The sequence below is a fragment of the Cupressus sempervirens genome, chromosome 8, assembly GCF_028749045.1.
Source record: "Cupressus sempervirens isolate cs-2001-9-10 chromosome 8, ASM2874904v1, whole genome shotgun sequence".
Lineage (NCBI taxonomy): Eukaryota > Viridiplantae > Streptophyta > Pinopsida > Cupressales > Cupressaceae > Cupressus > Cupressus sempervirens.
This window is the reverse complement of record NC_143125.1, coordinates 229,634,931-229,651,441: the sequence shown is the minus strand read 5'-3', so window position 1 is coordinate 229,651,441 and position 16,511 is coordinate 229,634,931. Positions and strand designations below refer to the sequence as shown.

Here is a 16,511-nt window from a genome sequence, read left to right as displayed (position 1 = left end):
AATTTTTTAGTGGGAAATAAATGTTACAGACTACACAGGAATCCCACAAGCAAAATATTCAAGTTGGTCATGTAGATAATGTGGAGGCAAAGATTGTGAGGTACATTAACAAGCTCCATATATCAGTTCAGGATGAGTTCAGCACAATCCAAGATTAGTGGAACAAGATTATCAATATGCCTTTAGGGCATAAGAACCGTCCATAATGATAGTCTCAATCAAAATACAAGACAAAGGATTTATTTTTGACGAGGATACCATGGAAGGAAGAGGTAGAGGATTCCACTATTAGATGTAGGAAGCTTGGTCATAGAACATTTGAATGTTCACAATTACAACAAAACTATGTAAGAGTGAGGCAGGAAAGCAAATTGTCCAACCTAACGAAGAAAGTGAAGCCTCATCCAAAGCATATTGAAGAACCTGCGCACTTGTATTCTTGAGATTGCAAAAGTTAGGACAAAAAGGAAGAGGAGAGAGTACCATCAAAAGTGAAAGAATTATTGGATGAATATGTTGAGACTATATGTAATGAGTTGCCATATGGATTTCACCCATGAGAAGCATTAGTCAAAACATGGTTTAAATCGCAAGTTTACCAGGCAAGACCATATACAGGATGACACCAATGGAGAATGGGGAAGTGAAAAAAATGGTCCAGGAGCTATTGGATATGATTTGACAAGGAAATTGTTGAGCCCATGTAAAGTCCCAATATTAACACACAAGAAGGGTGATGAATCATGCATGTGTATGGATTCATGAACCATCAACAAAACATAACAATGAAGTACCACTTTCTATTATCCCAAATGGATGACTTGACTGATTCTAAAAGTGGATCTAAATATTTCTCATAAAAATGACTTAAAGACTTAAGAGTGGATATCATCAAATTTAAAGTAAAAGGGACGTAAAGAAGATCAAATTCAAGACAAAACATGGGTTGTATGAGTGATTGGTTATGTTATTAGGGTTGATCAATGCACAAAACAGTTACATAAGTTTGATTAAAATAAGAAAAATTACTTAATTTGAAGAAGCATTTTTAATGAACTGTTATGTTTGGGATTGTCATTTCCCATTAGGGTTTGAGGATGGATTTAGAAAAGATAAGAGCCATTGTAGAATGGTAATCTCCAAAGAGAAAATTTGCGGCATTAAGTTTCCATGGCTTAGCCAACTACTACAAGAAGTTCATCTCGGATTTTAGCGCTATTTATATTCCCATGACAATGATTATGAAAGGTGGTAGTAGTGAGTTCCAATGGATAGTATCAACAAAAACAAGCTTTTGACCCTTTGAAGAGAATGTAATAGAACAACCCATCTTAATATAATTAGATTTTGGCAAAATCTTTCTAGTAGACTGATATATGTGAGACAAATTTTGAAAAGTTGAAGCAAAAAACAAAAGCTCAACAAAGATCAGATCTTTTGGGCATATTATAAAATACATTTGGCCAATGGTTCTAACTACCAAGCAATCATGAAGGGTTCTTTCAAATTGTATTGCACAAGTTTTCTTTCCAAGAATTGGAGTTGCAATAGTTGTCATAAAAATTCAAGCAAGGTTTTTAGATGGGCTTCTACTTGTGTCATACGGACCGAGGTACAAGTCGTTGATTTTAGCATATGAGCTTGTGATCCTATACAACCTTCTTTTGTATGAAGCTTGACAATTCAGTTCCTGTCATGCGAACTCATGGGACTTACGTTGTACATCGCTTGATGATTCAATTTACTAGCAAAATGACTCATTGGACTACTCGTACATACTCGTTGGATTGCTATCATATAGCGCTTCAAAATATAGTTTTTTGTTGTTTAACTCATTGCCTTCTACACTTGGAGGTTTCTAGTTTTGACTAATCATACTCGCATATTCTTGCGATATGGCATCACCATACCATATGTAACCACAATATTATTCCAACTCTTGCACATGTTGGTTATTGCTTCCATACAGAGGATTTTTTCACTAGCACGCGCTACATAACCTATATCTTGCACCATATAGGCTCCTCTTGCCATTTTTGTATAAGCTTTTTCTATTATCGTAGGGCTTCTTATTAGCATTGTTGTATGTGACCTTTTGCCTACCATCTCTACCATGAATGATCTTAATAGCATTTGGTGTCATTTTCATCGTATGCCTAGTCTTTCCCATACATTAGTGTTTTGCCAAGTGACACATGGTGAAAATCACTTTTGTCAACCCTCTACAAGTGCATATGACAATTTTTTGAACAAGGAGATAAAGGTGACAAGGGCAAAGGCAAGGCATCAATTTTAGTCCTAATTGCACAAGGAAGAATGACAAACCAATCACAATTGACTCTATCACATTGGAGAACTTAACAAGCAACGAATGCAGAAATTGGTGGATAAATATAGAAGTTGATTATACTCTGAAGCATGCACTCTGTAATGCATCAGTTGATAAAGTTGTGTAGTTGCACTTTTTCAACTCTAAAGGTTTCAACCCTCACATGGAGGCTCTAGTGATATACTTCAATTGGGTGAAAGGGGAATATGTGATCGAATACATGGTTGTGAAGTGGTCATTCAATATTGGCCTTCAGATTTTACCAGGGTGTTGGATATTCTATCTACTAGGCACTATGTACGGAAATCCAAAATGATAAATGGTAAAAAGGAATTGTTTATCCAACAGGTGTGTCAGTAAAGCTTGACATGAGAATTGGATAGCATATGGAGCTCGGGATGAAATGGGGTCTAAAAAGATTCCTCACAAATGTTGAATGGAAATGCATATTCGACTTGCTCAAGTATCATCTTTAGGGCGCTAGCTGCAATTTAGTGTCTAGACATGGTCTTCTACATGCTTGAATACATACTTAACCTAAATATGGAAAGGACGTACAATTGGGCAAGGTTATTCTCAAAATGCATCCATGATTTCTTGAGTCTCTGCCACAAAGCTTATTACTTGACTTAGCATGCTATTATGCTATTCTTGGATGCTATCGCTAAATAGGTGCCCTCAAATAAGAGGGTGAAGTTCCAGCTAGTTGGGAAAATAGTGCCAAGATGGCTAGAGGATTCTATTGGGTGCACCTTGGTACACATGCAATGGGAACGAGACCGTCTCAGTTCAATCAAGTATGGTGTGGTCAAGCAAGTGAAGTGTAAACCTACCAACCCACTAGGGAGCAGCTAGCTAGCCAACAGTGACACATCCACCATTATAGTCTTGTCCTCATCCTGTGAAGAGGCTTCCTTAGATAGTGGTAGTCTAAGTTTCAATTGGGGGAAGCAACATTCAACAATAGAATTGTAATATGAACCCATGCATCAACCACCTCCACCTTGGGTATTGCAAGGAGTGGTGTTGCGAACAACATTGTGTTTGCACCTACCATACACTCACTCACCGCTTGGCTACTCTCAACAAATACACTATTGAGGATGACTACATCTAAGGGGGTGCAGAAGGCCACACCAGTGGCCATTGTGGCAAAGCAAAGAATAGTGTTAGCTACCAAAAAGATAATTTTTGTTCTTTTCATGATGTCAACCACCAAAATGATAGTTTCCATATCAACCACGATGCCAATTGTAACAATGGCACATCCCATCACAGCTGCTACAATGCTAGAGGCAATTTTTAGAGTAGTCACACCATCTAAGTGAGGCATTGAAGCTATACAAGGGCGGATAGTTGGTTGAAATGTTTTCAAGCAATACCAATTGCTCCTCTGTTGTCATCACCCAACTTCCTAAGGGATTGAAAATTCCCAAGAGAGGAAGAAGAGGTTGGGAACATAGCTACTAAAGAAGGGATGGAGCATGCAGGAGAGCATGAAGCAATTGCAAGGGACCAACCAATCCATATTGGGGAGTTAGTGGAGACATTATATATTATGGAGCCTAGTGAGCATGAGGATGCCACGACGTATCAGTGCACTAAAACTAAGGCCAAGTCTAAGGCTAAGGTCAAGGCCAAGGTATCAAAAGGGGAAGATACAAACCAAATCTTAAACATGCCTTAAGCACGGTGCATGAATACTTGTTTGAGTTAAAAGATATAGCCTTGGTCACCCATGGGGTAGCTAAATTGTCATAGAAGATGGGCATCAACTTGGCGCCACTTATGGCCACTAAGGTGGAAAAGGTCCCAAGTTTCATACAGATAGGCTATGAGGAGATTTTCTAGTATTGTGCATCCCACGGGTGGCCTAATATAAAGACTCCCAAGAGGTAAGAGGCATGGCACCTCACATACCATAATAAAGCTGAAGACATGGAAGAGTGTTTTCTGCACTTGATGGCATCGAGACTTGCTTTCAAGTTTTAGGACATATTCTAGCAGATGAAGTAAACCACTTCTTTGGAGGAAGCTCAGGCAGAAAAGTTGTCCATACTTCACCAAGCTAAAGTTTCTTGAAATGAGCTATCTGCATCCATGTACACCTCTAAGGAGCAGCTAGCACAACAAATATGCCTCACCACTTATGGGAGGGATCATCACATGGCTTTGCAGGCTGCCTTAGTAGAGAAAGAGCCCCAACAAGTGGAACAATAAAATTAGATGCAGAAACAGAAAGCCCCATAGGCAAATACGAATATCAGATTGGCAAAGCAAGATAAGTGCTAGAAAGTTATGGCCCAAAAGTTGGAAAGGACCAAGCAAGATTTGATAGAGGTAATATAGATGGTGAAGAGTTCATGTGAGCGAGAACTAGTGGGATCCAAATGAAGTAGTAGTATCTCTGTCAAAAGCTCTCTACCTCCAAAGCCACATTTCCTGTAGCATCCACAACTTATGGGGCATCCTCTGACCCTGATTTTCAGTAATTTGTCAGCATACGTAGTCCCAATTTTGTTTCCATTGTTTGGAAGATGACTTCTTTTTTGAGAGGGCTAATGTAGTAGGCAGTGTTGTCGTGTTCATAAATAAATGTGTTAATTAAGTAATGGTTACTTGGCAACATAATGACATTTGTTCTTGATAGGCAGTTGTTGGCAGTTGGCAATCTTAACCAACTGCTGAGTAGTATTTATGTTACCCATTTTGTGTATTGAAACAAGTTTTAGTTTTGCATACATTGTGTATGGTAATAAAAGACAATTTTCTAAGACTACTGTGTTGGCATGATTACATTTTGTTACATTATGTTATGTTCTGCAGATGATATCTCTATCTACTTTGCATAGTCATTAGTAAATTCCCTATGGGAGTAACAACATGGATAGCAAGCCAATGGGTGATGTGTCTATTGGGCATTAGTAGGAAGAGGCAGCACTCTCCAGTTTTAGACAATAAAAGAAATTCAAATCCAAAAGTAATCTTGTGCTCCATTTCCATCCAATTTCCAACGGCTTTAAATTTCAAATCTGTAAAACTTCCATTAGAAAAGACAATTATAATTGTTTCAAATTATTCCAAGCCCTTGTTCTACCAAATGTGGTACCATGTACCATTTTCACTAGCTCTTTTCTTGCATGAGATCCCTTTTTCTAGAAAGCAACATGTCCAATACCATATTTTTGGGCTTGAAAGCCCATAGTGAAAGCCTGGCAGGCAGTTATTTGGAACATATTGTAGAATGTTATGCTTTTGAAAATAAAGAATTCATCTTAAATAAGTTTTAATTGGAGTTTGAATCAAACACCCATAGAGGCCACAACAAGAATGCAAATTCCCATTAGGGGCTTTACAATAAATGTTTTGGGCATTAATGGTGCCCAACAAGGATACCATGTTCAAAAATGATTCATCTTTTCATTTATTTATATATTTTTTAATTTGTGCCAATTGGTTACAAAGTTGGACGCAAATGGTTGGAAGATTAGAACCAACATTGTGATTACAGGGTCAGCCATTTGCATAGAATTTATGTATATGATTATATGTTTATTTCATGCCAAAATAGAGACATGGAAAGGAAATTTACAGCAAAAGTAATGGTGCTAGCATTCAGAAAATTTACCAAAAATACAAAGTAGGGTGTGAATCAGGTTTCAAAACCTCTACTTTTCAGCTTCAGTGGAAGCACCCAAATTGCCCAGTAACAATGATTTCATCTATAGCCTTCCTTGTCTTCTTTTAAGAAAAAATAAATGATGTTTTTTTTCAATAATGTGCTTCCGTAATTTACTTCAATAAATAAAATGTGTTTTTGTCTATAGATGCCTTCCTTTGCTTCTAGGGGAAAATACATGGATTTTTTTTTATTTAAGTCGGTACAAAAGAAATGGAGCAACATATTTTGCAGGCTGTGAAATTATACAAAGAAATGGAATGATTGATTAGGGAGCCACACCCTCCCTCACTATTGTAACCATTGGAGTAGGGTGCAGTGCAACAGGGTGCTGCTCCTTCTCTTCTCTTAGACCTTTGCAGATACTTGTTAAGTTTTCCCTACCATTTTTCTGCTACTTAAAACACTTCGCTATTGACTCCAACTTACCAATAAGATGAAAATGAAATGTTACATTTTGAGCTTTACATTATTATGTTTTTCCTCTAACATAAGACCACTTTTCTGGCTGTTTTCTAGCATGAGAACATTTTTTACATTTTGTACACTTAAAGTCTACAAAGGATAAAGCCTATTGGCTAATTAGGATCCCCACCTACTTTCACTTATCACTTCTTATTTTTAGCTTTCACATTTGTTCCATATAGACAAGGGGTTGTATCTACATTTCAATAAAGTTGGTATCATAATTCTATTTTGTCAGTTTCTCTCTGCTTTTTGTGTGAAGATTGTCTGAAATATTTGTGTGTCTTGTGGAACTAGAAAATAGGAATATTGTGCTATCCCTACGAGTTTTATTTATCTCACCTCAGTATCATTGTGTGACTGACTCTTTTATTGATACATTTATGAGTCCGCCACCACATTCATAAAATCAATATGTGGCTCTCTCTGCTTGCAAGGAGAAAGTTTCAAGCTCTTGATTTTCATTTCAGCTGTGGTATTCAACCTGTACAGAACTGAATCAATCTGAATTACATTTAGAAAGATGTTATTGTTCTCTGAGTTGCCCGAGAAAAAATTCTGAAAACAGATGTTTTTCCCTTTGCATTAACTTTGTTCTTCTCCGTCCAACCTAGGACCTGGATTGAGGATTGCAACCAATAGGAAACTAAAATAGGTCCTAACACAGATCTATGTGCTCTTATTACAGAGCTGCAACAACTTAAAAAGGAAACACAAGCAGGGCCAAACAAAATGTCTGCATATAGTGTTAGACTAATATGGATACAGATACATGGCTTTATCTACTACATTATAGAAGAAAAAGAGACAGTAATAGGTGTAACTGAATTAACAACACTTTACAATAAAAATATAGCTTCTACATAACTGATATAAAATGAGAATAGTAACAACTTAATAATAGCCCAATCCAGGTACTTGAGAATTGATTAGTTTCTAGCCTCAAGTATTATATTAGAACGTGTAATTCAACACATTGATCAATAGAAGGCATTCAAACTAATTTCACATGGTATATTTCCTGCCCATAATATCATCTCAGCATCTCACTGGGAAGGTGTATAAATTCAAGCCATGATGAGAAATATATGTAACTCTTTATAATTGGTTCCACGGAATCTAAAAGGCAATAATACTTTTGACATATAAGGAATTCATCAGGCAGTCTGCTAGGATGCTGAGACAAATTTATTTTGCAATTTCAGATCAAAATTGGAAATTATATAAGTAACAACAGAGTTGAATATAGACGCACCACGTAGACGGTATGCAACACTGAGGTTTTGCATGTAAGGATAAACAAGAAGCCTTTCAGACGAAGCAATACAAAATCCTATCAATCTTAGAAGGTTACGGTGAACGGCAACGCTAATCATCTCAACTTCCCGTAAAAATGCAGCTTCTCCACCAGGGCTGTGATAGTCAGTCAATCGTTTGATTGCAACCTTTGTGTTATCTCCAAGTACTCCTTTATATACTTTACCAAAACCTCCCTGCCCAAGCACATTCTTCTCACTAAAATCATCTGTTGCAAGTTGTAATTCACGCCATGAAAACCTCTTCAACTGTCCAAAAGAAATCTTTCTGTCATCCTCACCTGCATGCCATTATATTTAAAATTCAGATGTTAAACAAATGTTGGATACTTTGGAGTTGAAGAGGGAAAAATGATAGAATAATGAGACCCAAAATAATGCAAGAGACCAAGTCATACTTCTTAAGAATTATTGCAAGGATTTTCACTGCTTTTCCATTCAAGATGTCCTATTTATTGTCAAGTGCCCAAATCAATCTCTCTTTATACACATACACACACATAAACACATGTTTATGTGTATGTATATATTTCAATCTATCTTCCTATTTATATTGCACACAAACACGTGTATGTATATGTTTTGATCTGTCTCTATCTATATCAAATATTATCTAGATGGTGCATGAACATCGAGTATATGTTCAAATACTATCTATAGAGAGAGAGAGAGAGAGAGAGAGAGAGAGAGACCAGAAACATCGACAAAAACCTCTTTCCTATAGCGTAACCACCAGCACTTCCATAAAAGGAAGACAAAGCATGTCAACACTACAACTGTCCCTCCAATACTTCCAACCAGGACTCCAACTTTGGATTTAGAATCACCTACAAATTAAAACAGGATTACATTTACAGATCAAAATCCTGAAGTTTCTGAAATGAATGACAAATCACACGTGACAATACATGGTGGAAGATAGTATAAACCTGAATTTGAATTGAGAGTAGAAGCACATGGGTGCTGTAAATTTGAACCACAATTAAGTTTATTACCAGAGAAGCTACATGGCAACACTAAAAACATGTTAATTTCTAAACAAAGTTTCATGTCATAATTTGAAAATATATTCAGCTGAAATAATGATTTCATCAGGCAGTTTCTTTACTTGTATTCAGGTCTTTCAAATAGGGCTTCTGGGATTTGTCCTGTGAGATCATTAGAAGACAAGTCCCTGGACATCAGGTTTGTCCCAATGTCAATTGATAAAATATAAGGGAGCCCCAAACATACATACATAGAACTTCAAATAAGGTTTTGGTAAACACAACTGTATGAAACAACTGAATGCCAAAATTAAAATACACGTTCACAGTTCACTAATATACTGTAAACTCTTACACTTCGATCAAAGTTGAAATCTTTGATATTGAAGGTGGTATCTCTCCTTTGAGCTTGTTATTTTTTAGCACTCTGACAATTAGAGCAGACAGACAAAAATAAAAATAAGATTAAAATATCAAGTATGAAATGTGAACACAAGTAATGTGTGAGAGAATGAATAACAAGGGACATGAAATTACTGCTTGTCAATAACATTTTCAAAGAATTAGCTAAACTTGATGCAATAACAAAATCAATAGGGTATACTTAAAAAATGATGATTAGCATTGCAGAGATGCCAATAATCGTTTCCTTACAAGTACTGAAGATAAGGCAGTCGGCCCAGTGAGCTAGGTATATCTCCAGTGAAAGCATTGTTTGACAGATTCAAGTTTTGTAGATTTGTCATGTTACCAAGTTCTGCTGGTAGGTTACCAGATATGTGATTGTCCTCTAGTCCTCTGCAATCATGTGAAAAAAAAGTTAGTATTTCATTGGAAACTTTTCCTCTGTTTCTGTAGACACTTCAGGGTCAAATGTATTGTTTTATAGCAACAATGTTGATTGAGATATCATGCATATTTTAATAGTCCAGAAAGTGAATGCATATAAACATACACATCAGACATAATGCACAAATATTAAAGGTATTCTATTGCATGAAAGTTAACGATAGATGTAACACTAAGGTCTACATATATAATGTCATCGAAGATTATCTTCAAGAGCAGCATTGTGCTGAAATACCTTAAAGGCACCTTTTTCATTACGAAGTGTTCAATTAACACTAATATATAGTCAAAAGTTGCCTTTCCAAAGTTACAAAGTTAAAAAACCATATTAATAAAAGAAATAGCCCAGCCCAAATAATAAAATTGTGATGAAGCCTTATCAGCATAACTCTATCCCACTGGAAAGAATAATAAGTTTACTAACTGGTGTTAATCTGCAAATAAGGTATATTCTGGATCCCGTTACTAATGGATGCTGCGTTATATGCTCACTGCTGGTATTCCTTTGATACACATCCTGCTATGGTGATTGGTTCCTTGGTATGGCTGGAAGCTGATGCTTAAGGATTACAATGAGAAGCAGCCTCATACAGTGTTTTATGTCTTATAATTCTGGAAGCTAAATAAACCAAGAGCTGCTCACTATCAAAATTAAACAAATTAAGGTGCTGTCCTCCTGTCATTTTCTTGTTAAACACCCTTTGTTTTTTTAATTCTCATGCTTAAGTGGTGCAAAGACTGAATTCATTTCTATGTTTACCTTCGGAGAAATTTCCTTGAGCTAATGCGCTCTGTTCCAAAATTTCAATTTGACAATTTTTTATGTTTCTTCTCTGGTGACTCTGTATAAGAACTGGAGCCCATTTCAAGTAAGTAAAAGACTTCTTGATGGCCAACTCTTTCATCTGCAAGACGGCCAAACTGATTTCTAATCAGGATTCAGAATGAGGAAGTGCATCAATGTCATGCATGAACTCTGAAGGATTCCATAGCATAGAAGATTCAATTTGTACATATCCTTTAAACTTGTAACCATCTCAATCTTTTCACACATTAAATATCCACTAATGTGATTAAAATCTTTGAAGTTCGAATCTCAAACCCTTCTATTCTAAGAGAAAACATTTTCAATTTGTGGGGCTTTCTTAACACATTCTCATCTTGCAACTGCATATTTTAATGCCCCACCTCAAGACCCAGATATTCCTCAACCACCTCAGTATGAAATTCCATTGATGGTTCCCTTTGAGTATGTCTTCCATGTAGGACTGCAATCCCCTCATTTTTCCAGCCCTTCTATCTTTTTTATTCAACCACCTCCTCAATATGAAACTCCATTGAAGGTTCCCTTGAGTGTGTCTGCCAAGTAGGACAGCAGTCCCATTTTTTTAACCACTCTATCATCTTTTTTATTACAAAATAATTTGATAGCATCTTCCTGATTTTACACTCAGTATGTACATTTAGGGCACATTACTCCACCCTCTTAAAACTCCTCTACACAACCCCTAGCAGAATTAGGATATATAGTGGTTGAAAACTTGAAACAGTTCCACCACCTCTAGCCTGAACTCTTTATATTTCTCATTCATTTTCAAATTAACAAAAATGTACTAATTACAAAAAGTACCTTTGACAATGCCAAAAACATAATTTCTCAAAAGGACAATCTGTGTTCCTATTTGCATAGGTCGCCAAGCTAAGACAAAATTCAGTTATAAGATTAACATTTCATCGTGATTATATATTGTATCCACCACATTATTTTCCATCCAAACCCAATGTATTCTTTTGAACAATGGCTTCACCTAGATTTCGAAGATCAAAAGCCCTATGTAGCACAATTGGAGAAAGTTACTTCCATTTTTCCAGGCATTGACATCAAGTTCTTATCAGGGTTGAATTGTCTACAAGTTGCCATACAATCATAGTGCAGCCATCTTCGCTGGACCAAAATGCTTTAAGTTTAGCTTCTTCAATTTTACAAATAAGATACAATTCAACATATCCATTCACGTGACTCACAGTTGACTGGAGTCTTGTATTTCCATTTCAACAGTTTTTCTCACTAACCCTTGTTGGATCTTCTAGTGTTACATCCCATTTTTTTCTTATTTTTAAACTACTCATATAGTCGTTGTGCTTTTCATGTGAAGTCAGTTGACAGTTAGAATTGGTTATGATCATGTGAAATAGATAGATGGTTGGCCATTAGAATTTTATGTGAAGATGACATGTTAGTTATCAGTTAAGATACTATATTACTATTTTGAAATATTGGGAAGTTGGTTATTCTTTCATGAGAAGTGAAATGGTAGTTAGTCGTTATGATTATGATGAATAGCTTGTTAAAAAAAAATTGAATATTTTGAAGAATATAATATTATCTTAAAGGATTTTTCTTCTTGCAAGAGCATGTCGAAGGGGGGAAGCATTGCCAAGAAAGGAGTTGGGCGAGGGACACCACTCCATCATGGAGTCGACACATACAATATCTACTGACCAAGGCTAAGGGATAAAATGGCTAGGCAAGAAAGAGTATGTTAAGGACTACCATGAGCTACCCGGGTTTGCTGTGGGTCCTCCTGGATTCGCCATGGGTCCTCCCAGATTCGTCGTGGGTTCGTCTAGATTCACACAAGTTCGCTGCGGGTCTGGGCAGGGTCCTTGAAGGATCCTCAAGGACCCTGCCCGGACCCGCAGCAAAACCGAACCCGTGCGAACACGGACCTGAATCCGGGCAGCAGGGTCCAAAACCAGTAACTAAGCATTTGACTCATCACTTAAAGTGCTACATTTAGAGTTCTTACATTAGTGTGTAATCAATCCTTGCAATTTGAAGCCTCTTGGAGAAGGCATTCCGTGCATCAGCCGGAGCTGCTCATATTGTGCAAATCCGACCATTAACCAGGTCATGTTGTTATTTCTGCACACGTATCAATATATTTTTGTAAATAGATCATAATGCATGACTAAAGCATTAAAGATTTTGCTATGCTATTTTATTTATTGATTGTAAATGATAAAATGATCTTATGAACAACATGATTGTGTTGAACTGCTATATTTATATTTTTTTGAAATTGTTATTGGAATATATGCCAGTACGGGGGCAGACTTATACAGGAGCAGTTTACTATATGCTTCCTACAATGAGAATTCTGCATCCTGGAGATTCAGATTTGTAAAGAGCATACTGCTACACCATGCGTTTTTAGCAAGCCAGAATGGCTGATTACTGGATTGATTAAAGGAACAGTCATTTGTGTTATCAACACCAGAATGGCGGATATACCGGTTGTTATATGTGCTTAACTTGTCTTTTGTGCCAAAGCCAGAATGCCAAAAGAATTGGCCATACATAATAAGATGTGATTTCACATTTCTCTTTAGTAAGCCAAGGTCAAATAGGCAGGCAGATTATTGGTTGTGATTACCATTACTCATACATCAAACCGATGAATCATCCAGGTAGATCGATATGGTTGAGATGAAAGGTGTACAAAGGATACTCCTGCATGATAAAAGAAGGAATCATCAGTAACTCAAACAGTAAAGTAAAATTAATAAAAGAAATTGTATCAGCTCATGATAGTCCTTAATGTAGTCTTGTTGTCGAGTCGACCGGTGGGGGATTAGGTGGTACGCTAATGTCATGCTTGTTATTGTGATTACTAGAGGTCAGTGCTAGTAGTTAAAAGATAGGTTGATGGAAGATGTCCACAGCCTAATCAACTGACTAGCTGACACTCATCAGGATGCTCAATGGTGCCCCAAGCTTGATTCCTAGGGTAGGGAAGGCCTTTCTCGATAAAGAATGTGTGGGGATACTTAAGGGTCCGCGGTTGGGAGGTTAAGCCAAATGGCAATGCTTCTCGTCTCCTCCAGTAGCCAAGGCTTGTACAACTCAAGGTCAAAGTCTTTTGCAATCATCTATAAATCAGGTACTTTATTTCATTTTAATATCTTGCTTTTTCCAGTAAAGTATTATAGTTAGATGAAATGGTTATTTCCATGTATATAGACTTAGGCAGTTAGATTAATTGAATCATTTACATGTTACGTCAATAAAAGGAAAATAGATAAATGCATGCGTAGTTATAACTGCCTTTCATATTACATTGAAAAGAATGTTATTTTGAGATATTTCCAGCTAATTATTTATTATGAAATTTTAGCATGTTACATCCAGCTTCTTACTTCTTAGAACATCTTGTCATGTTTGCATCAACCTTCACCTTGGGCAACATGGGTAACCATTGTAGAGTTTTTCTGACTTAGCATATTGACTACTAGGTTAGGGTATGCTCATTAAGCCAAAGCTGGTAAATGGGTGACTTTTTGACCAAGGGTAATGAGTGGTTTTATTATCTGGTGTGCCAGAAAGTTTCTTGTATATAAATGTTCCTCATGCATCTGTACATACTAGAGAAATTTCCTTTTATGGAAAAGTTGGGCTAGAATCTGTACATACCTATAGCATCCATAATTTATTAAATTTTTCTAAGTGAAGCTTTTGTAACATTAGCATGCGACAGATCTTGTTACTGAAGTGACATCCTTAGCAGCCACAAAATTAATCACTTTAATCTTCTCCTGATTTGTATTCAGTACCATCTCACATACCACATGATATAAACTTCTATCTATAGATTATTTAAAATTCAATTGGCTTGGTTGATCAGCTATAATTCTAGGTTCAGGAGACAAAAGAAGTGTTTTGAGCATGTTTTTAGTCCCATTTGATAGAATTGGCTTGCAAGTCAGGTGTACTGGGGTTTTGACATGATGTGGAGAACCCCCAACCACACAATTGGAAGAAATTGTATAAATCAACAGTCTTGTCCAGAGAGGCAACTGTTTAAGAGTTTCGATCACAGCAGAGTTGTCATTCGGGAGGAGGGTTGTTAGGAGAAGTTCAAACACATCCAAAACTGTTACGCATGAGACAAATAACAGAATCTGAGTTGCCAAAGGAAATTTAGTTAGTTTACCTTCCAATCCTTCATAAAAGACTCTTAATATTCTCCACTCAACCTTCTTGCCCACTGTTTCTTATTTATGCATAGACAACACACACTGAAAGTTCAACTAAAGCCACTGTGAGAGGACCAACATGGTGAGCTTCACTTGAGAACATCTACTAGTCCTGCTTGACCAGTATACAACAGTTGTGAGGAGATTATCTCTGTTCTTCCTGTTCATGGAGTGCAGCACAAATCTGCTTCATATATTTCAAAAGTTTAAGCATTTTTTTGAGTTTACTCTGGCCATAACGAAACATGGAATATTTTTTGTGAAGTAAAGGTAATAAATATGGTGTATACATTATATGATGTAAGTGGCAAAGATGAAATCCAACAGTTTACTACTGATACGTTATTCTCAAGAAGTAGCAACAGCAATTATTGTTACTAGTGGGCTGAGAGGGAGACAAAAAGATGAGAGCCTGTTTTTTCAAATGCGATTCTGATTTATACCTTGAGAAGATCAGATTGCTTGACTTTTGTCTTCTATTCATCTGAACATTGCAGCGAGAAAGTCCTACTTTATCTAATAACAATAATTTACCCTTGTTCCAGAAAACAAAAGCTGGCAAAAAAGTCAATTATTTGGGAAGAGGGTGGACCATGTAAATATACAACTACAAAGTTCTACATACTTCAGAAGTGTCCCAAAAGAGTTCCAAGCTAGAAATGTAGAATGTCCTTGTGATGAAAATGTAACACACTTTAAAATTACTCATATGAAAATGATGAATGAATTATATAGCTATGCGCCCATGTCAAATCTTTATTCTTTCGTGTCTATCTCTCTGCTGCATATTTGAGTAAGGATTATTGCATAACGGAAAAATTGATATTTTCAAGTTTCCTTAACAAATTGTATAAGTAGATGAGATATAGAATATATTTGTTTCATTGACAATATTATTCAGAACTTGTCCACAGATTACAAGTCACTCCTAATGGGTACAATAAACTTTTGTTGACAATCAGAACGATTAACAAATAAGTTCATGAAACAGGTAAAGAGGAAATCCATTTTTCTATGAATCCTGTCAACAGTCTCTGAGTTGACAACTAAACTAATAATGATAAGGGCAAATGTGTTATAAAATGATCATTCCCAGGAAGAAAAATTATTACACGGAAATATTAACTTCAAATATTATTGATATGACCTTTGATAACACAAAGATTTTATCTTAAGGAAGCACTTAACAAGATTATTAATATTTTCTGTTGGTTTTTGAGGAAAGGTAACATCAGTAGGAATTACAATGATTTGGCACAGAAAAGCCCTTTCCAACATTGCATGTAGTACACTCATCTTCAATGATCGCTTAGCAAAGAAAAAAGAAAAATAATGAAGGATATCCATTAGAAAAAATTATAGCCATAAGTCAAACTTAGCATGAGAAAATGAAGGTATGGAGGAAAAACATACAGGATATTGAGGAATCCCAGGTCACCAATACGAGGGGATAAGATACCTGAAAATCCCATAGATTCCAAGTGCCTACATATGAAATTGTAATTTAGTCCTTTAAATTTATGGTTTACAACCAATAATCAGCATAAGAATTTGCAGCACGCATGTATTATGAGTGAGATGAAATACTATTAAATAAAATAAAAGACTGGAATGAATTTTCTCAACACAAAGCCTAATCATGAAAACATAAACTTAAAAAGAAACACTCACACAGCTGTAACATGTCCTCCACTGCAGGTGATGTGAGACCAACTAGTGCAGGGTTCCACTAAATTTGGGTCCCAAGTTCCAAGTAAGTCTATAGATTGATTTAGTCCTGCTTTGAGTTCAAGTAATGCTTGACCTGGCAAACATGACAATGACATATAAAAGCCGTGTCTGTCAACCAT

General features: G+C 36.3%; 1 protein-coding gene across 2 annotated transcripts in view; it reads right to left on the bottom strand.

The window, feature by feature from the left end:
- Window positions 1–16,511, bottom strand: part of LOC149542335 (LRR receptor kinase SERK2-like) — an 84,115-nt gene that overhangs the window by 7,860 nt on the left and 59,744 nt on the right. For both annotated transcript variants that reach the window (XM_089797307.1, XM_089797308.1), the window contains 8 exons: window positions 16,333–16,465; window positions 16,075–16,146; window positions 9,430–9,573; window positions 9,131–9,202; window positions 8,898–8,963; window positions 8,719–8,792; window positions 8,482–8,616; window positions 7,729–8,070 (listed from right to left, as the gene is read on the bottom strand). In XM_089797307.1, the coding sequence (XP_089653433.1) occupies window positions 7,729–8,070; window positions 8,482–8,616; window positions 8,719–8,792; window positions 8,898–8,963; window positions 9,131–9,202; window positions 9,430–9,573; window positions 16,075–16,146; window positions 16,333–16,465 (1,038 nt within the window). The remainder of the gene's footprint in view (window positions 1–7,728; window positions 8,071–8,481; window positions 8,617–8,718; window positions 8,793–8,897; window positions 8,964–9,130; window positions 9,203–9,429; window positions 9,574–16,074; window positions 16,147–16,332; window positions 16,466–16,511) is intronic.